Raw genomic sequence first — 23,099 nt, 5'->3', positions numbered from 1 at the left:
TCTGAACTGCCCTTCACACACTGTCTGTTGTCATTGAAACTTCTATATAATACAGGTTGATTAACTTTTCTTTCCTTTGTTTAAAGGCGAGAGTTATCCCTGGAACAATGGCCTTCACAAATTGAAAGAACCTTTGTAAAATCCAGTAGAATCAGCCCAAGTTTTGTTTATTATGTGTGCAAGCCACCTTCAAATGCACTTCAAATGTGCACAAAAGCAAGAGGCACACAAGTTGTGGCAGCAAAACTGCAGCGTCACGCTGCTGCGTCTCTTTGATGAAGATCACAAACACACCTCTAAGGCGCAGAATGCGTCCGAACCGAGGCACAAACGGCTCAGTATAATTTGCCAAGAGTGTGGAGACTGCAGCCTTTTCACCTTGAGAGAGAGAGAGAGAGAGAGAGAGAGAGAGAGAGAGAGAGAGAGATATGCTCAACAGTAAGCTAGTTAGAGGAAATACAATGTGGCTGTGTTTTTCAGCTCTCTATCCTTTTTTTCTGCTGCTGCTATAAATAGAGGCTGCAGAACATCAAAGAGAGGAGAGGTTTCTCTCAGCAACAGGCCTCAATACAGACATAATCCACTGGCTCTAAATACACTGAGTGTGTGTGTGTGTGTGTGTGTGTGTGTGTGTGTGTGTGTGTGTGTGTGTGTGTGTGTGTGTGTGTGTGTGTGTGTGTGTGTGTGTGTGTGTGTGTGTGTGTGTGTGTGTGTTTACAAATTGTCAAAGTAGACACTGCTGACTCAGTATCACAATCTTACTGTCTTACACACACACACACACATGTACTTCCCATAATGTAACATCACACACAAACAAAGACTTCATTGAAATCAAGTTTTATTCATGTGATAACAATACAACATGCTATCTCTGTCTGCACAAGGTTGCAAACTGGCAGATCCGTGCACCAAACAAATCCTGATTGCTTACCATCTCCTCTTTTCTCCAAAGGCTCTTCCTCCCTCTTTTCTCTCTTTCAAATCTTTTTTATTCTCTTTGTATTTCAGATATTTTCTGTTCTTTTTACGGAACTATATTGTCATAGCAACCGCAGCAATTACCGGTTGGTTCAGTGGAGCTCTGCTATGTTGAATAGGTATCTGTGTACAGGCACCTGTGCATGTGCGAAAGAAAGTGTGTGCATCCACAGTTTGTTGTTAGATGCGTATTTCTGTATTCTGTGTGCCCTTATGTGGCTGCACATGTTTTTCACGCCTCTTTTCGTAATTCCTAATGCATTGGGTTCTTGATGACTGCCGTCATTGAGATATTGGGTGATTGTGGGTAGTTTTGTTTTTCCCAGAATGTCATGAAATGAGCCCTGTCTTAAAATGCAAACCTGTGTCTTCTTTGCAAGTGAAAATGAAATAAAATGCTTGTGTGCAGGAGACATGATATAACCCAGCAGTAGCTGAAGCTATAAGAGTGGTAATTTAGGGTCATAAATAGGTGTAAACATTTAATTTAAGCTCTGATGACTCACATTTAAGTGCTAATTAATGAAGATGTTTTCTACATTAAAGTTTTATTTTTTTATTTCTGGCAAAGCTTCTTTCTTTCTTTTTACATGACTGTTAGGTGAAACATGGAATCTAATTTGTACTGAAGGACTTCATCCTCTCTTAGCAATCCTCTCACTAATTCATGTCCACAACATGTTATCTGCAGTTCACAATTTGTTCTCATGTCACTAAACTTTCTGCGAATGATTCAGCGGCGTGGCAGATTGGAGGAAAAGCTCTTCCCAGCATTTCACCCTGCTGATTTTCGCACTGCAACATCTAAAAGCTTTCTCTAGTCGAGATAACAAACACACAGTTATTGCTCTTCCAGATACAATGTAAATCTAAGAGGGTCTTTCTAAAGCTGCGAGCAGGTTTCAGTTTTTTTGTTAGTGTCTACTGCTATCTCCAGTCATCAGAGAACGTGTCCATATTTCACTCTTAACTCTCCTCTACAGTGAGAAAATATGAAAGCGGCCTTGCTAGTAGCAAAAAATCTACTTCCGACTGTGAAACACTAGAATATAATGTGAGAAATTGCTTTAGCTGGCCCTGAAATGTGTTGAGAGATTGTCCAGCATTGTGCAGGATGCCGTCACTCTATTTTATAATTTGAAAAACAAAATAATTGGATGGCTTTTTTTAAAGCTAAAAAACATCTACTCTGTGGCCAGAAATGACTTCATTTTGTATGGTTCTTTTTACTCCATTATTATTTTCTATACCTCTTATTATTTTTGGTACTAATTTATATTTTATTGTGTTTTCCGCCCTCAAGTTAAAAATTACATTTTATCTTCTGCCATCAAATTGATACACAAATAGGCATCGGGCAGTTTATTTAACGCATCAGCAGCAAAAGAGAAAGATGTGTATTGTTCCAGATTTTGCACATTACTCACACACACACACACACACACACACACACACACAGATGGATATTTACCCCTTTGCAGATGTACTCTGTCCAGCCGTTACAGAGCACGTTCAAAGGAAATGGAAGGCTGATAGGATGGGTGTCTATCTCTCTGCGTGTGTGGTTAAGGGTCTGTTTGAGTGTGTTTCCATGTGCACGTGCCTGTATACTGTGTGAGCGAGCATATGTGCCTCCATGCATGTGTATGACTCTATGTGGGAGGAGGAGGCTATTTATTTTGATTGTTTTCAATGAGGGTCCAACGTGTAGAATCCATAACAATACCATCAATCCACAGCAGCAGCAACAACATGGATGTAATTTATATGGTAATGCAGCCTCCATGGTTGCCCCAAGTTACGCAGTGGACATCTCTGACAATGGACAGCACGGGTATGCTGCAGCATCCTAATGCCATGGGGACACACACACACACACACACCCACACACACACACACACACACACTTGCACTTCCCAACAACAGGGAGACATATTTCAATTAGCAGATGCGGATAGGTGCTGGGCTGTGTTTGTGCGTTTGGGTCAAAAGGTTGAGCGAAAAGCTTTGTGTCAGCCTGTGTCTGAACTCATCTCCGCTCTACTCAAAATAAAAGACACTTGAGTGAGGAGAGAAGATCGACCTTCTGAACCAGTTGTTGGAATTACTCATGAGATGATCTGTTAGAAATCTTGCAGCAGCTTTATTTCAATTCAGCGCCCTCTAGAGTACTATCATACACTGTAAGTGACTTGTTATGGACAATGTCAAACAACCATGTCCTTGTGAATGCTCCAGATGACGTTCCGATGGAACCGTTTATTAATTTGTCATTTCCATGCCTTTCTGTACAAGGTTTGTGTTGATATTATCATACTTTGGGTCTGCATTATTCCTATGCACTCCACATTATATGAGGGTCAAAAGATATTGTTACTGTTAATTAATTGCCATCTTCAGTCGAGATGGGGTTTAATTTGTGATTGAATAGATGGAACAAGGAGAAGGTCTTTTCAGGTGTCCTGGCTTCATCTTTTGATGGTGTGTGTGTGTGTGTGTGTGTGTGTGTGTGTGTGTGTGTGTGTGTGTGTGTGTGTGTGTGTGTGTGTGTGTGTGTGTAGGTTCTGCCTGTTTTGGAAGAGGGCACCCATAGATGTGGAGTGACTGTCCCACCTGTATTTTTTTATTAAATTTGTAGTAGTAGAAATGACTGGAAGGATGGATTAATGTAGTTTATTGGAGAATGCATAAGGGAACTTTGACTACAGTTGTTCGATTCACTTCATTCATTGATTTGATAACGTAAAAGAAATTAATTTAACAGAAATTGCAATTGCATGCAAGCATAAAGCAATTCTCAAGTTTAAATATACAATGAGTGGTTATAATAAAGATGGCTCTGAATTAGCCATCAAATCAATTTCTGTACTTTTAGCTTTTTAATCAATTAAAATATGTGATCTGAGGCCAAACACTTCAAATGACAAAATGTACCCATCATTTTTCTAAAGCTAGTATAGCCAGATAAAAGTATCAAACCACCTGTTAAATGGCACCAGAATACAGAAAATGACATCTGCTCTGTTAAAGATTTACTGGGGGGAAGATCGCCAGACCCCCCGTTAAGATGGTCCCACCAACATTTCCAATGCTTCCTACGCCCATGGATGCAGGCGTGATGAAAGAGAGAGGAACGGAGCCCGAGCAGAGGACAGCTTTAGGCCAGAGAAGAACCCAGACACTCTGTTACACATCAAAGAAAGAGCCAGTGATACAATCATCTCTTTAGGCTGAGCCCAAATTTACTAATTAAAACACGGCTGTTGAATCATTCTCATATCTCTCCCTTCCCTCTTTACTCATTTTATCACTCATTTTCTGCAGTAGCTTTGATTAAGAAAGGCAAGGCAGAACACATTCAAGGTAACAAGCGGATGATCAGATCAGACCGTTCCTGGATAGGCTGCGACATCCATTTGTTACTCACACATACAGACAACAACAGGTGTTCAACTTGCCACAGTCGAGCTAAATGTGAAATATTAGAAAGGAATGAATAAGAGGAAAGAGGAGGCGATGATTTGACAAAAAACAGCAAGGGAAGGGGGGGGCAGGAAGAGAGATGAGATGGAGGAGACAGACTGTACTGTATAGAGAAAAGGGCCCATTGTGTCAGCAGCTGTCATCACTAAATAGCCCTCAGATCACTGTCAGACACTATCACACATACGCACACACTCATATACGTGCATACTTACACACACACACACACACACACACACACACACACACACACACTGACTGACTGACAGCTCCCCCTCAGTCCAACATCTGTGCTGACAGCAGCCATGGTAATGAGTCTCTGCATGTGCCAGCATGGGTGTGTCGTTCCTTTTTCCGCCCTCTTCCCCGCGCACCACTCATTCAATCATTTCACGTCTCCCTTATCTTGTCCCCCCCCTTTTTCTTCGATATTTTCCGTCATCTTAATAGAAAAGCGTGCTGATTGACTTCGCAGCATGAGCCACATGAGTAGCGGCTAAATGAGAACAACATCAACTGTAAAGTTGTGTGGTAGAGCGGTGTGCTGTTGTTGTTTTTTTGCCATCCAGGTGCGCTGTATTTCACGTAGAGGTGTGGAGGAAGAGAGGGATGGAAGAAGGGAGAGATGAAGAGATGATGAATGGCTCTCGTTAGAGGGGTAATTTGTCTCTCCTTGTCTGACTGGGCTCCAGCTGTCGCTCCATCCCTCGCTCCACTCTCCTCAGCCTACCACTCCTCACCTCAGCCAGATGGGTGGACGGATGGACGGAGCGAGGTGGGAGGGACGGACGGACGGACGGAGGGACAGAAATAGAGACAAGGACGAGTAGGGAAAAGAAGAGAATCATTGTCAGTACAACAGTCAACAAGAAGAATAACGTCTGACGTATAATGCCATTGCACAGTAAAGAATGGCTACATAAAGAAACAATAGATTATACAAAGCTCATACTGAGATGATTCAATAGAGATGTACAGCACAGCAACAGGCAAACAAAGCTCATACACTTATTTGACTCATACAAGCACAACATATCTGGTGCTCACACAACTAACTAATGATGATCATGGTTCTTTTCACATTGTAATGAAATCATCAAGGGAGTCCGCTAATGCCTTTATTACAGTGCTGCAGTCTTGAGATGCCTTGTTTTTTCCCCCCATGATACACTTATTCTTCACACTAATCAACACTTGCGAAAGAACCGTAGATTCGGAGAGTGAGAGACGGGCACAGAGAGATGGATCGAGAGATGTGTGCAGATGGCCAGGGAGGCGGCTAAAAGGATGGCAACGAACAAAATCGTCAAGAGAAAACGCGTGAGCTCATCGCTAAGTCTTTGTTCTAATAACACAAAGCAATTTCCACTGACCTTTCTAGAAATGTAGCGGGCAGAAATGACTGAGTTAAGGATGCCCCACAGCATAATTGCTAAGGAGATTAAAGTTCCCTTAATTGCTTTTGGCCAACTAGTGCAATTTTTCCTTTTTGTAATTAAAGTGATTTAAAATATTAATAACCACCCTGGCACACACGTAACCTCATTGTGTACAATAAAAACATGCAACAGCAATAAAACAATCTTAAAGGTGTGCAGCTACGTACACACCCATGCAACATTTTTTCATTTTCCTGTTATCAACAATAGCCTCATTATAGGTCTCGTGAAATATGCAAATAGCTAGATCCCTTCTCGCCATCAATTGAAGTGAGTGATCGATTCATTTAGATCAATCGCTTTTTTTTTTCTCTGTCCATGGCTTATTCCCTCTTTACCTCTTCATTACTTTTGTTCCTGTCCTCCATCTTCCACTGCTCAGTCCCCTCTTATTGCCTCCTCCCCTCCTAATTACCCTCCTCTATTGCTTTCTTCCCCGTTTTATTATTGCCAATAAGTTTTGTCAGCTCATAGCTTCTGGACTGTCCTGTTTTCTCCATCCTCTGTCCCTCTCCGTTCATTTCTCTCTTTTTCACTCTCTATTCCCCTGGTTACCCCCCTTGACCTCGTTGTCTCCCACCCCCCCAGCCATCCGTCTCTCACTGTCCCTCCCCGCCTCTCTCCTTTTCCCTCCTGTCGGCCACAGTGTTTGCTTTGCCATTGTTTATCCATTTTTCTCTGTTTGCGCTGATGAGATTGACTGGACACACAGGCACACACACACACACACATACCTAAACACAAGACAAGGCTGGCCTCTCTCTGGGGTGTAGTTAACGTGGGGCTGTGGATCGATCCTAGCTCTGGTTTCCATGACGCATGCTCTAAGCTGGAGCAGTTTGGACGGCAGGACATAGACATCACTCGGCCTCCATTTCTATCAAATATATCTCGATAAAGCCGCAATGGCACCTGGATCCACACCTGTATTTTCCATGATTAATGCGCTTCAATTTTAGGCAGCATAGATGGGCAAGCTAGCCAACAACTACAGTATGTCCAACCACTTTGTTTCTTAAATGATGTCTGCATTAATCCTCCCCCCCTCCCTCCCTAGCCCAGGTATGGTTTTCCTGATGCAAGCAATAATGCACCGTCGCCTAAAAAGAGCTCCCCATCTATCATGGCCTTTACACATCTTGATTTCTATCAATACTTTGTGATGGGAAGGTGAATGCTGTCAAATTACAATCAAACCACATCTATATTCTGAAGAACTGTCAGTAAGAAAAGGAGAAGAAAGAACAAAAAGGAATAGGATGATGAATGTTCAGCTATCTCGTCATTTTCTTCAAGGTCTCACGGCTTTTCGTTATTTCTCCTCCTCTGTTCCTGCCTGTTTTTGTTCCGTAGAAAAAGAAAAAGAGAAGTGTGATGAAAGAAGAGGTGACTTAGTAAAAGGCGGTGCATTGTAACCTGGTGAGGTTTTAAGTGGTGAAAGAAAGCGTTGATGAAGTTTGTAAAACTAAGGGCGAAGTAGCCTATTTTTCCCTTTGCATACTTACATTTTAACTTTGAAAGGCAATCAATAAGAAACAGAAAAGCGCCTTTATTTGTAAAGCTGTTTAAAATGAAATAAAAAACATCGCTGGCGCCCGGGGCCATCATTTTGAATGTGCAATCAGGAAAATAAGTGATTATCAGTGTGTCAAAGCGTCTTTGGTCGACTATCTAATTAGTAGTTGTAATAACCTTCGGTGGATTGGCTGGACTCAGTGGCCTCATTCTTACCATGTTGTTGATTGATTGAGCTGCAAATATGGCAGACATAATTATTCTATATTTTGAGCCGTCTCTAAATAGAAATTATTAGATCTGTCTTTGTCCTTGATTCCAAACCTTTGGAGAGTAGAGTGAATTCTCTCCATCCCTCTTTCCTCTCTCTGGTGTATGGGACAGCCTGATTGTGTCCACGCATCCCATGGCTCCCACTATTTAAAGACTTGGCTGTTAACTTTCTTTTGTCTCCCCCATGTAGAGGACAATCGTACAATAGATGTAGGCCCTCATGGAAATCTCATCCAACCTTTTGATTTAAAGCAAGACTATGTCAAATTTGAAAGAGAAAAATTCTTCCTCTTGCAAATTAAAAGTTGAGTTTAAGGTCTTTATTTGGTCTGGTATGCCCAGTAGCATTGGTTGCTAATGTTAGCAAACTAAAGATAGATACTACTGTTGAACTGACATGAATGAGTCAGTTCCCTGACTTTATGACTCTTATCCACCTTTAGAATTCAGTATTATCTCATACATCTCAGCAAAAGTTACATAGGCTCGCTTTAATTAATACAGCGGTAAGATCAATGCAGGAAAATGTGAAAATAATTAGTTCTTGGCAGTTGTATGGATGCAATAAAATGTTTTAAATGAATGTCCCTATATCAATTAGGTTAAAGATGTGGGCATGGAAAGTGTGTTAAGGCTAAGCGAAAGTGAGCATAACTTTGTTATCGGGACTGAGCTGAAGTGTCAGCAGTGCAGTTAAAATCTCTTTGTCACTAATTAATGTGTGTCGGAGATCTGTGGGCTTTCTGTGTAAATCTATCGTAATATTGAGTCTCTCCAGCCTCTTTGTATCCAAGCTGCTTTACATTGCTATGACCAGGGGCCTGTTCCACGAAGCAAGTTTACTTCCGACTTTGTTGAGTACCACCTGCAGCAGGTCTTTCTACATAAAACCATGTTCCAGATTATTAATGGTTGATTCACCCAAATTGCAACATTTTCTTTTTTCAGTTCAGTTAACTATCGACCTTTTTGATGGAATTCCACTGCGAGGCAACAGCCCTTTTTAACTTCCTTGTTAACAAGGGCGTCCTTGTTAATTTTCTGTCAGCTGATGTCAACACTGCAACCAAGGAACCTTATAAAGAATAACACCTTTTAAAAGGTATTTTGACTGTAACAGGAAATAAACTGGAACACATTTAGAATGTTTATGTTTACAAATGTGAAATGGTCTATTATAGACTACAGTCTATACAACATAATTTCAATGAAAACTGTTGACATTGAAGTCTTTCCTATTGACCTCTATTATAATGGATGAAGGCAGGAATGTCAGAGACAAAAGATGGACAAATTAAACCCAAACTATCAGAATCAGAAAAGGGTTTATTGCCATCATAAGTTACACTTATGTGGAATTTGCCTTGGTGAATGGTGCATACATAAACAATCAAACATAGGGGACGGGCCAAACCATCACCAATGAAGAAGGAACTCTCTGCTGAGTTCAATGACACCTCACACAAGACTCTACCTTAAACGGTTCAAATGTTATGAAGGGGGCGTGGCCTGAGTAAGTGGGCGTGGTTAACGTATAGAGGGCGGCTCAGTATCACATGTAGACCACACATTCTAAGTTTCATGTAAATCGGATGACTTTAGTCATATAAGGCTGATTTCCTGTTGCTAGCGGGGGGCGCTATGACCAAAAGTGGCTGCCCTGCCACAGCCATGCCCTATGACAAAAAGGTTATTTTTTAATAACTTTTCAATTTTTAACGTCTTAAGATGGCACAGACCGAATTTGAAGTTGATCGGATGAAATCTCTCGGAGGAGTTCGTTAAAGTACGACGTGGAAATGGCCACAATCACACTAATTTCGAACTTTCAATTCAAAATGCCGGACTTCCTGTTGGGTTTAGGGTATGGCTCCAATAAACTTTTTTGTACGTCTTGACATGATACATATTTTTACCAAGTTTCGTGAGTCTACATTAAACGTACTGCAGGGGCTCAATTTTGTTAATTTTGTATGGGGCACTAGCGAGCCATTTTTGTGCCCCTATTCCCGAAACCTTAAAATATGTAAATTTTCACCAGACTTGACGCAACTGCCAATTCTGTTGAGTTTTTGAGTATGTTAAGCCTCTCAAAAAGGCAATTCATTTGCCGGAAGTAAGGAAAGGAAAGGAAGAATTCCTTCAGTTTCAATAGGGCCTTCGCCGCTGTCAGCGCTCGGGCCCCTAATTATATACATACAAAATAACTGTTGCATAAGAAAAAATAGGCTGAATGGGTTGCGGGCAGAATGTGCAAATAATATATAGTATGTGCAATGGGCAGATGTATAGTCCAGGAAGAAGGTTACATGGCTACAGATACCAGAGGTATGAGAAAGGATTTATGGAAATGTGTAATTTGGGAGAATGGAAGGGATTTTGGTTTTGCAAAGCAAAATGATCCAGATATCCCAGTAAAGCTGCCTCAGAACAGGCCCTGTATCACTGTAAGTCATTGCCATCTGTTTTGTCTAACGTACCCCCCCTTCCTTTCTCTCCCTCCATCCTCCAGGTCGCCCACTCCCTCCAACCTCTTCCTCCTCCTTGCTCCCTCCGTCCCTTCCGTCCTCCTCGTCTGCCCCCCACCACCCCACCCCCGGCCCATCTCCTCCGATCAGGGAATGCCAGGTGCCCCTCTTGGAGAAAAACTCCACCCACTCTCACCTGGAGCCCCACCCGGATGACTCATATTTGCTTCGGGCCCAGCCCTCCTCCACTGGTAAGAGAGCTCACCTCATTCATGCACCCTCTTATCCTTTCATACATTTTACTTTTTTACATCAACATGACATCCATCACCTGGGTCGCTGCATTACCTCATCATGTGTCCATTTCCTGATCTGATTTAGTCGCTGCACAGTAACATGCCAAGCAATCCTTTCGCTTTGATTCAATGTCACATCTCGTTCTTTTGGCCATTTTGTTTCTGCCTCTTTGCATTCCACCGAAGTCAGCATTTGTTTGCAGGGCTGGGGAATCAAACCAAAGGGACTTATCAATTATTGTTAACATTGTGAGCGATCATAAAATATGCAGTTAGAGATTTAAGATAGATATTGATTGTAATCATGGTCAATTACGGATGTTACGGTTTTATAAGAGGGGAAATAAATGCTTCGATTGATCATGCACAGATACGTTCAAAATCTATTCATATATCAGGAAACAGGAAAAGATCACCCAGCATATGTTTATGCGTGTTAAAGAACTGTTCTATTTTTGAAGAAGCATAATCAAGAGAAAACACTCGCTGTTCCTAACTTGACTTATTTTGTGGCTCACATAACAATAATCACATTTTAAACCAACAAATGGTAATCTCTTAATGGATTATATTTTAAATATAACCCTCCCACCTTTGTCATCTATTGCCAGAAAACAATGATGCAAGTGAAAGCAAGCCTTACACTCTGCAGAGCGCAGATTGGTTGCCAATGAGGAGGTGTGTTTGTACTTATTTTCCATATGACATTAATAATCCACCGGAAAGTGAAAGGTAAGGGGATGATGAATTTTAAGTGCCGGCAGGTGGATCAGTGCAGCAAAGACAAACTAGTTAGTTTCCCCGGCAGTATGCTTTCTCTTTCATCACTGGACACTCTCTTGTTGGCTGTTACAGGCCCTGTGTGCTTATATCAGCACCTCGCAACAATTTTTATCCCGCATACAAACACACACACACACACACACACACACACACACACACACACACACACCTGCAGTGATGAGTTTGTTCATCAGCATACACATTTATTCTCAACAATTAGCTACTGCGGGCCTGTCTCTCTGTCCCTCTCTGCATCTCTTTCCCGCTCGCTCCCCTGTTTCTCCATTCCTCTGTGCATCTGCACTTGTAATCAGCAGATATATTTAGCAGAGGCCTGATGGGAGGAAAGGGGTGGGGGTGCGGGCAGAGAAGTCGTAATGTGATTTTTGGTGGAATACAATCTATTGTTAATGGCGTTAGGCTCTCCTTTGATCCAGTATAAATCTTCATTAGGGAAGGCCCGGGTCCCAGGTTCAAGAGCAACGTGATTAGGAGGCTTTTAAAATGACGTTACATCAGCCTTCTAATTGGTTTACTGTTTGCTGGGGCAACATCAATCATTAGCCCAGTAACCGCACAGCAAATAAATTCACTCTGCCACTGACACCCTAATGGCAGACACTGGCAAAGAGGGAGAGTGAGGCTCGCAGGCACACTCTCTTTCTCTCATTCTTGTTCACATACACCCACACTTCTGTTCTGGGGCTTCTTTTCAGTCTCTGCTGAGCATGTATACACAGAGACGGCGAGCAAGAGAGACAAAGAAAGAAAGAAAATAAAAAATGACAGAGAAGCAGGAAAAAGAGGCGCAAAGAGGCAAAATAGGAGCAGAGATAGCAAAAGCCAAACTTTGACTTTTGAAGTTATTTAATGAGATGTCTTGCATGAAAAAAATCAAAAAAGGGAGAGAGAGTAAAAACATCCAGAGAGCACCAGTAAAAATAGATGGAGAAAACGACGGAAAGGGAGGCAGAAAGCAAGAGACATGTGGAGTCAAAGAAAAAAAAGGGGGAATGTGAATAAAAAGGGGTAAGCTGATGAGAGCTTAGAGGGTGAAAGGGACATATTTGGATGGAAGGAGAACAACATTGAGATGAAATTGCAAATTGCCACATTTTCCCAGCCAGGACTGCTGATATAATGGGTGCAGAGAGAGTCCTTGGCTTTGGGCGTCCATTAAAATCGACCTAAATGAGTTTAGAGTGGCAGTCTGGCACTGCATAAACACACCCTGGCATGTAGGAAGTCACATGAACGGCTGCAAGGAAATAAAACACCTATAACCAGTGACTGTTTATGCATGTGCTTGTGTGAGTGTATGTGTCTGTCTGTGTGTGTTTTGTGTGGTCCTGTAGAGAGTGGACGCTGGGCAGGAAATGAGCCTTACCAAGCCAGGCAGAAACTGACCACAGCGAGATAATCCTCAGGAAGCTGCATGCTGTTTGTTTGTGTGTGTTTGCATGCATGTGTGTGTGTGTTCCTGTAAAGTAGTCCGCCATTACCTAAGCTAACAGGTGGACAGACATGACTTGTGTTCCTAGTGAAGCATGACAGGTGAATGGGAACGGAACGGTGTTGCAGAGGATTGGCTGGGAATTGGGTCTGCGAGTGTTTATATGGGAATACTGTCTGGCTCAGAGCACCTGTCTGGGAACGCTCCCCGGAACGCCGGGAGAGCTGAGACGGCCAAACGGAGCGTAGCAGATCGCTCCTGGAAAGAGCTAGCGTTAGCGCTGTCTCTGGCCATTCATTATGCATGGGGAGTGCTAAGCTATTTTTAACCCGAGCATCTTCTAAAGTGGCTAGCTATCCGCTGCCAGGGAAGCCACCTCAAGTCACTGCTGAAGCAATGAATGTTTAATGGCTTTGTTGAAACAAATCTACAGAAACAAAGGGACATCAGAGATGAGTTGCCTTCTTCTGCACTAATGTTATTCTCCCTAATGGTGCTTATGTAAGGGTGACATTTGCGTAACAGTGGGATGATTGTGTGTGTGCAGTTATATGCATTTGTGTGTGTGTGTGTGTGTGTGTGTGTGTGTGTGTGTGTGTGTGTGTGTGTGTGTGTGTGTGTGTGTGTGTGTGTGTGTGTGAAATGCACATGTGCATTTCTGTTCATGGAGACTGTTTGTTTTTGGCTGAATTTGATGACTCTTCTCTAGCGGATTATTGCCTCCTAATTAGACAGAGATGACTAGCCAAGGCAGAGGCGGTGTGTGTGTGTGTGTGTGTGTGTGTGTGTGTGTGTGTGTGTGTGTGTGTGTGTGTGTGTGTGTGTGTGTGTGTGTGTTTGCCTGCATGTGTCATTTTGTCTTTAACTTTATCTCTTTTCTTGTGCCTGTATGTGTTTGTGTGTATGCCTGTGTGTAATAAAGCCTAAAGTATGTGCAAATTAAGCCCCTTTTGTCAGCATGTGTGTGTTTCTGAATGTGTGCATATAGTTTCACCTCAAGCTCTCCTTCCATTGTGCTCAGCCGCCGAGCTCTGAGAAGAATGATAAATGAGGAGCATGTGACATTCAGAGACAGAGGACATATGAAGCACCAGCACATGGGAATATACCATCTTAAAACACAAGGAGCATAGCAATTAGCTCGAGAGAAGGTGCATTAAAAACAAAAGAAAAAAGGATTGGAGCAGTGGAGATATGGGCCGTGAAATAAAGAGATGGAGAGACAGAGGGAGTGGGAAGGACAGAGGGAGGGTAGGGAGCCGAGCCCTGCAATGATCCCTTTTTAACTGCTGAATGGGCATTTCTATCCTGCAAACACACGCACACACCCATGGATGCACATCCTGCCCTGCGACTTTTCTCTGTTAACCACAGAAAATGTCAATAAACAGTTTGCCCATCCAGGGCTGCAAAACAAACTGCCTTGGTTGGTTCCTGCTGGCCACACACACACACACACACACACACACACACACACACACACACACACACACACACACACACTGTGAGATTAATATGGTGTGGCGAGCCCCTGCCTCTCACTGATGTGTGTGTGCAGTGTGCTTTACAGGGGAGGCAGGTTAGCAGACAGGCTAATGCCTCTCTTCTGAATGAGGCTCCTTTGAACTGGCGAGCATAATGAACTTCCAGGGATTAGTCCGAGCCAAACCCACCAGTTTACAGCTATAGTCCCCTCTCTCCATTCGCAGGGGACCTCGGACAGAATAAAGTGGGTCAGGCTTCAACAGCAGTCGGAAGGGCTCTGGGCTTCTCCACAAAGAGTGGCTGTGAAAGCAAAACAGAGAGCTTGTTGAGAAAATCTTTTCACGATCACTGTTTACTCACACTGGCGAGTGAAAGGGAGAGGAAAGAAAGGGGGAAAAGATAAAGTGAAATAAAATGTGATCTGCTTGACTGCTGCCTAATTGCTCTATTTCCTCACCACATGTTTTGTCTTTTATCAGACTGGGTTCCTGGTAAAACGGTTGTTCCTATTAGCCTACCTGCGGCTTGTACTTCAGCAACCAGACAAGTCCCCTATCTTAATTTATTGGACCCATTTACCTTCAGCCTACTCTGTACTGCACACCGTTGGAACTCTGTTCCAATGGTTGGTCATATTTGTGTTTCTGTGGCCAAAATAATCTGCGCTTTTCTTCAGGAGTTCTCTGCGTGTATGAAAAAAAAAAAAGGCCTTTACCACGGCCTTGCTGTTCAGACAGTCCCCACCCCTCAATGTGTTTGTATTTTCTCCGACGAGCTCTAAGGATTATTGTTATGGATTTGAAGTCTACATGAAAATGAATTTCTTTGACATAACTCTCCTGTGCTGTAGCAAAAAAAGAAAGCAATTTGTCTCTGATCATAAATATTTTGCAGCATACTAGAGAGACTTTTATTTATTTAACTCCTACTAAAGGCTGTGTGAAGAAGAACAGTGTTTTTTATTTTTTATTTTGTACAGCTGTGTGTTTGTATAATAACAACAGTTAACAATAGTAATGAGTCATTTATGCAATTGATTCTGCAAATATTGATTTAATGCAGAATAAAAGAAGAAATCACTTTCTATCATGCAGTAATTCACTTCAGTTAACCTGACAGTACATGACAATTCTTGCAGCCACAGGAGGCTACAAAAAGAGCAAATTCATAGAATTACAAGCAGTACTTTTCTCAGCATTTATATTTTTCTGACATTATCTGGAGAGATGTAATATAATTTGCAGCTGTATGATAGATAATTGCATTTCCATTTGTTTGTTTGAAGGAAAATGTTAAAATCTTTATTCCAAAATGTGCTAGTTGTGAGTTTCTGCAACGGTGGAGGATATGACCCAGTCCCTCTGAAACCATGTAGTGGCTGGACTGTTGAACAGTACACACACACACACACACACACACACACACACACACACACACACACACACACACACACACACACAAACAAATATGCACATTGAAATACCCACACACTTGCACAAGATACTTGCACACACACATTCAGAGTTTCATAGAAAATGAAGGCTTAAAAAAAACATGCATTTGTCTTCCATACAAGGTGTGCCATATATTATTCATCCGAATTTGACTGGAAAAACTGTTTAATATTTATAGCAGGAAAAGTGAACAAAGGCGAAACGCATGCTTTTTTTTAACGCAGATTTAAACATGGGAGACAGCGGGGAGGTGTGTGAGCACGGCAGTGCCTACTTTTATTTTTCTATCACTCAGACTGTGTCCATGCCTGCATGTGTGCGTGCAGGCTTATTTTTTCCCATTGTTGCGTCTGTATTGTGTGCATTGTGGCTGTGCTTAGATAAAAACGTATGCAGATAGAGTGTACTGGGATGTTATTTCACATTTATAGGGGCATTGCAGGGAGGAGAAGTCGAGTCAAATTTATTTATAAAGTGCTTTTAACAAACAAGATTTATCTCAAAGTGCTTTACATCTCTGCAAAGGACACAAACAAAATGCAAATAAAAGCAAGATGAAAGAGAGGAAAACAATCCTCAAGAAGAAAGGAGAGTACGAGAAATAAAAACCGCATACCTTAATATCAATTTACACTCTGCGCGTATGATGCAAGAGTTTGACTTTTACTGCATAACTTCACTGTATAACTGCGTGTATGTTTGCATATGCGAGTGTATGCACGCATGTATGTGTGTCTGATTCTCCCAAGAGCATCTTTGCATGTGCAAACAGATGTTTTGTGTCCCTCCCGTGTAGCAGAGGTCAGGCTCCTCCATCTTTCTCTTGTCTCCTTCTGCTCTTCTCTCCTTTCACAAGCATCTGTTCTTCAGTGCCATGTGGGTGACACCTGCGTCCCAGTGGCGGCGCAGAAGCAATCAGGTTACCTTTCAAACTGGTCGCCATTACAGCTGCAGTTGCAAGGGAGCTCGCTGTCCCCTATTTACTCTAAACATCCATCTAGGGGGAAGGAAATGAGGAAGAGGGAGAAAGTTGGCATGCAAGGAGACATAATGCTATAAATACACCTTATGCCTAGATTTATTTGTATGCCATGGTTGATGTTAGTGCATCTATGTTCTGTTTTGGCTTAGTGTAAAGTTGCTATAATTTATGCCTCTCAGGAATCTCTTGACCGACAAATATCAAAGCAGAAATGTGGACAGGAGAGCGCGACACATCCAGCTGTCTCTCTTCCTCTCGCACACTGTTTCCTTTCTCATCTAATTCACGAGGAGATGAGAAATGGAGGAGGGCAAGTATGATCACACAGCTTGACAAAGCAGTCGCTGCTGTTGTTTTAACCCCACACATATGTGCGCATATGTGCGCTTGCTCCTACCTTTTGATCAGCCATGGAAGACAATGTGCAAACAAACAATGTATTCCACGCTCAGACGTGTAAAATAATGATGAAAGAGCGGTGTGTAGGATTGATAAAAGAAAGCCAGTATTCAAAGCCAAATGACTCTGTGTTTTGCAATAACTCCAACATTTCTGTTCAGACCACATTACAATAAAAGTGTGGACAGTTTATTGTTACATGTGAAGTGCTTTTTAACCTCTCTTTGATTAGCTGTGCTTTAAGTACATGCATGTGTCAGTGTGTGAACAAAAGCATGCTAATGCACAAGAAGCGATGCAACTGTGTCAAGCTCTCTTATACTGTATAGTATGGGGTTTATTGAATGTTCCTGTACAAACCCAGACACACACACACGCTCTAGACGGGCTCAAATCCTCGACTGAGAGAGAGAGACGGAGATAGAAAGGTGATGTGTGAATGGGTGTTCTTGTCTGAGTCATCCGGGTTTGTTTTTCAGCTCTCTCACTCAACAGTCCATTAGCTCAGAGTTGGAAGGGCTTGTATTGGATTCTAGCTGACATGTCCCCCCAAGTCTGAGAGCAAGAGATGAGGGCACACGCTGTGCGGATTGCTCTAATACTGCTCTCACACACACACACACACACACACACACACACACACACACACACACACACACACAATTTCTCTCAGTTGTGAAAAAGAAATCAAATAGGAAAGAGTGAAAGTGAGAGAGTGGAGGAATTGGCTAAAAAAGTAGGATGGACAAATTGAAGAAAAATTTAAAAGCAAAATGTGAAAACATCAAAAGTAGCGCATAATGGAATGTTAATGAAGTTATTTGATAGCTGAAATGGTTTACTTTTTTTGGCATACTGAGAAATAAACACTAAATATCAAATAACATTTCTGTCCTGCATTCATAGCATCTTGGAATCAAATCCTTCCCTCCCTTCATCTGAAACTCTCCTTGATTTCCTACAAAGAAATGTGGCACTTAAATTCTTCTCTGTTCTTGTCTGCTTCCAGGGGCCGCCAACCACCACAGTCAGTCCACCCTACGGCCTCCACTGCCCCCTCCGCACAACCACCACACCCTATCCCACCAGTCTGCCAACAGCCTGAACAGAAACACACTGAGAGGGGGACGCAACCCAATTCACGCCCCCGCTCCGGGCACTGGGGACGGGCCGACCACCCCAGAGTCGGTCCAGCTGCAAGACAGCTGGGTTCTCAACAGTAACGTCCCGCTGGAGACCAGGTCAGAGAAAATATGTTTCCTTTACTATTCTTCTCTGTTTTTCCAGATGACATGTTTACAGGATGCTATTATCTAGAGTCACTTACAGTAAGCACAGCAGTGGAATGAGCCTTGAGTATTTAATAGTGAGGAATGAATGGTCAGAGCCACGCTTCAACAACATTCCTGTGAACAAAGAATGATGGTGTCAGAGAGAAATACTCGTATAGATAATAAAAGCTGAGGAATATGGTTAGAATGTTAGAATACAAACTCACAAAAAGGAATGACATGTTCTTAGTCGCCTTGGAACAAATCACCAGTGGGCCAGTGTAAACCAGCAAAAGACCGACTTACTAGTAGGGTTGGCTACCGAAACCCGGTTCCACTATGGATCCGGTTCCTACGCAAACGGTAGTATTTGGACCGGTTCCTCATTTCGGGTCCGAATGAAATATTTTCCCCTGTCGCTCCGGACAGACTCTTTTTTCTTTCTCCCTTCTCCCTTGGCGCACGTGCCCGCTCGCAGTTTGAAGCGCGTGTCCGCGCTATTCTCGGACATGCACTCTGTTATCACTGCTGATAGACGGCTTTTTGTACACGCTCTGAAATGGATGTAAAAATATCACACTTTCTCTGTAGTCTACCGTTAGCTAGCTACCGTAAATGTAGGCTACTTTTAAAATGCCATATCTTCCCTCTGGGCTCACCAAAACAGACGTAAAGGCATATTAACCATTCACTGCACGTGATTGCTAGTAAACATATTACACTTGCTCTGCTAGTCTATCGTTCAGGACAAGACCCTGTAGCCTGGTGTTGGGGGAGGCGGGACAGCCTCCCCAAATTGTCTGCCCTGTCAAACTCCTCCCTGTGTGTCCAGGCCTCTGGGACTCCATCTGAGAGAGGTTTCTCCTGTGCAGGACATGTCAATAGTCAGGAGAGGTGTAGTATCTCGCCAGAGAAGGCAAATATGGTCATTTTTCTGCAAAAGAACTGCTAAAGTTTGAAGCTGGTTGGCATACCAACTCAACATTTATTTTATTGTTACTTGTTAATAGTGTAACTGTTATTTGTTATTGTAGTTGTGTGTTAGGTGACTTAGGTTTACTTGTTATATATTTAAATACTTTAAAACGTTAATATATTGTTAAATTTAAATAATTATAAATAAAAATAAAAAAAAAACTCCATGAAAGAGCCTTTCTTTGATGTCATTCTTCAGTTTTTCAAGAATCAGTTTAGGAATCGGTTAGGAATCGGAATCGTTTTAAAAGTACCTGTTCGGCATCGGAATCGTAAAAATTCAAACGGTACCCAACCCTACTTACTAGTACCTGGTCACACCAGAAAGAGTCCTTTGTGATGGTAACATTGTGAGTATTACTAGGGTTAGTTCTTCTTCTTTGGGTCTGAACGGCAGCTTGCATCCTTAATGTTGCACTATTGCCATTGTCGCGGTTGCAGACAGGCTGGCAAGCTAACTGGTAACATGCTAGCTTAACGGTAATGCTAGGCTAGGGCTGGGCCATATGGAGAAAATCAGATATCACGATATTCTTGACCCAAGACCTCGATGATGATATTGCGACAATATTGTAAGCTTGACAATTGGTGCTTTAACTAAATATCTTCACAGTTAGATTTTATATAAAAAATCATCAATAAGGGCGCCCAGATAGCTCAGTTGGTAGAGCAGGCGCCCATATATAGAGGTTTACTCCTCGACGCAGCAGTCCCGGGTTAGACTCTGACCTGCGGCCCTTTGCTGCATGTCATTCCCCCCCTCTCTCTCCCCTTTCATGTCTTCACCTGTCCTGTCCATTAAAAGCCTAAAATGCCCAAAAAATAATCTTTAAAAAAATAAAATAAATCATCAATAATCTGGATATAATGACTGGTGGTTAAAGGCAAATAATAGAGCGGACTGGTAAGTTCAGAAAATGACATCACTTTATTGTAATGCAGCCTTTAAAACCAGGAAAAGCCAAAATCTAAGCCATATTATGATATCCAAAATCTAAGACGATAATCTTGTCTCATATAACAAAATAATATTGATATTGCGGGGGTATATTGCCCAGCCCTAGCGCTAGCCAGCCACAATAGTCTACCGAGCTTGTTATTTTGCTAAACACAAGCTAGCTTTGTAGCTAACTGTGTGTTAACTGTGAGTTTATAACCGTATGAAAGTTTATTCAAGAGATGTATTTTTACTATTGAAGCCTGTCTCAGGACTAACTGCAAACCATGCCTCTGTTATGGAGCAGTTTATACTCTGGTAGAGCAGGGTTTTATTAAAATGCTGCTCACATGAATGCTCCAATTTGGGCTCTCGATTACTTCAAAGGTCAGCTGTTAAAATGATTTCCATTTGGTAAACATTTTCTGACTTTGAGAACGCTCACACAGTGAGGTGCAGGGACCAGTGTGAGCTTCAAGTCCATCAAAATGAAAATCTCTTGCACATAAGGCTGCACAATTAATCGAATTTTAATCACGTTCACGATTTTGGCTTCCCACGATCAAAGTCACGTGATCGGGCGATATTTAAAATGCTTCATTCAGTTCATAGAACGCTCTCTATCAAAGTTTTTTTTTCAAAGCTCTGTAAACCATTTTCTGATCACGTGCCTCCATGAGCCAATCAGAGTGGTTCCCTGCACCACGCAGCTCAGTGTAGATGTAGACGGTCACAGAGGACAGAGTAACGTGAGGGAAACTCCACAACAGATAGCAGTCGGTCATAAGTCTTCAGGAGGTTTACCAGTTTACCAGTAAACATAACATTTAGTCCCGTCTGTGTTGGTTTTCAGACAACAGCAGTGACCAGTGCTAATTTGAGTCTTTTAGCTCATAGCTTTAGCGGCAGACTGTTGTACGTCCCGCTGTCTGAAAGCAGTTATAATTACCCTATTTGACAATAAAATTTGTTTTGGTTAAAGTCAACAAATAATCGTGATAATTAATCGTGATCAATATATTGATTAAAATAATCGTGATTATCATTTTGACCATAATCGTGCAGCCCTACTTGCACAACTCTATTATGGTACACCACGATCTATTCACCAAATATGAATAATAAATCAGGCCAGATAACCAAAAAAAAGTTTTAATGGACTTGCAATTTGAGTGTCAAAGTTAATCCCAGTTGAACTCGACAGTGTGTCCAAGCTCCACACGCTTTACGTTGCCCCCGCAAGCAAATCCACTTATCATGCAGACTCCATTAGAATTACCAAATATTATATATTGTATTTTGAAATGTTACTGTTATAAATAATGTGTGACAGGGCTCTGAACACCCACCCAACATCTTTTTTGTCTTACTGATTGTCGTCCCCACAATGAGTATTTTTTTTTATATTTTTCCCACAACAAATGTAAGGTATGCCTGAGACAGTGCAATGTTCTGATTTCCTCTGGTGAGGTAGTCATCCAGGGCAGTGACATGTAGCATGAAGGGCCAGAGATCAGAACTAAGGGCAAAGGTAGAAGACTTGAACTTTAAACCGCTCAACTGATTTGTCTCAAAAAAAGACCAACATATTTTTTGGCACATTGTATCATTTGTTATTAATTCATCTGATGGATAAAAGGTACACATTTAAGTTCACTAAGCAAACACAACACAACCGAATATTATGTACAGTGTGTCAATACTCCCCTCCATTATTCTAAGCCAATATATGAACCACCTAACCAAAATGAAAATATCACTTGGCCTCTGATTCACAAAAGTGTGCTTCTCGAATGCATTCTCTACCTCATCTATTGGTGCAACACATACAAAAAGCTGCTATGTGTCAAAGCTATTATGCATGCACCCTGAAGTGAGGGGAGTAGGAAATACAAACCATTTCACACACCCTACACATGCACTTTTGCCAATATACAAAGAACACTTACCAGGCAAACAGAGCATTCATGCAAGGTATTACTATTCATGAGGCTTGCACTGAGATGGACACTGCCTACATGTTTGCTAGCATGCACACGCTCGCTCTCTGAGCATTTACTCAGCAAGCTGTAGTTGTGTTTCTCCTGCTGGGCGCTGGGGCGTCCAGCTCTGATGGTCCCGGATAAGCGCCCCAGAGTGCCGGCCCTGTGCAGTATTTATGAGGCCTGGCCATGTTTAATTCAGCCCCACTGGTCTCAGGTCTGTGCTCAACCTGTGCTGATGAATCACGTCGGTATGCATGATGGAGAAGAAGGAGAAGCGTGGTGTTGAACAAGAATACCTACAGCTTGAAATAGAAGCTATTTACAGTTGCAATTGATTATCTAGACCTGTGTTGCCATGGTGATGCGTATGCCATAACATATTATTTCTGTTGTTGCAAATGATACGTGATCTTTGGTGAGGGTTTAGGTTATAAAAATAAAGTTATAAATCCTCTTTTCACAGACTCTGTTGTGATTGCCATCTTTACAGATTTAAACCAAGCGGTACACACGCTGTTGAGCTCTCTGCGGTGCCAGTATGTGGTCGTGTTCAGGTGGTGGGGTTGGGCATGGCTCAGCGCCTGTCACAGTGAATGGAGCCCAGAGCGGCCCACAGAGTTTCCAGCTCCACCCTCAAGCCCAGATTGGGCCCTACTCTCTGGTTCTGGCGATGGCGGAGGCTGGGTGGGCTGGCTGGAGCTTGAGACTGGGTCAGAGCCAGCCGAGCAGAGCCAGAGAGTCACACCATCAGAGCCCGTCCTCCATCTCATTATAACCAGCAGCTAGGCGATGATGAGCACACGCTCACCTGTGAGGGAGGGGGTGAGGGAGGGGGCACGTGATTGTGCATGTTTGCATCTGAGCATGTGTGTTTTCTTTGACAGTGCCTGCTCCCCACTCTGTAATCATATGTAAATTTT

The 23,099-nt window shown here is 42.4% G+C and overlaps 1 protein-coding gene across 2 annotated transcripts in view; it reads left to right on the top strand.

The window, feature by feature from the left end:
• tenm2a (teneurin transmembrane protein 2a) overlaps positions 1-23,099 on the top strand; it is a 179,992-nt gene that overhangs the window by 97,980 nt on the left and 58,913 nt on the right. The window contains exons 3-4 of one of the 2 annotated variants that reach the window (XM_078261258.1): positions 10,204-10,410; positions 18,021-18,252. In XM_078261258.1, the coding sequence (XP_078117384.1) occupies positions 10,204-10,410; positions 18,021-18,252 (439 nt within the window). Of the gene's footprint in view, positions 1-10,198; positions 10,411-18,020; positions 18,253-23,099 lie in introns of both variants that reach the window. The other variant, XM_078261257.1, reaches the window with a different exon arrangement.

Source organism: Sander vitreus, chromosome 10 (assembly GCF_031162955.1).
Source record: "Sander vitreus isolate 19-12246 chromosome 10, sanVit1, whole genome shotgun sequence".
Classification (NCBI taxonomy): Eukaryota; Metazoa; Chordata; class Actinopteri; order Perciformes; family Percidae; genus Sander; species Sander vitreus.
Note: the sequence above shows the minus strand (reverse complement) of the source record. Positions and strands in the feature narration are given on the sequence as shown.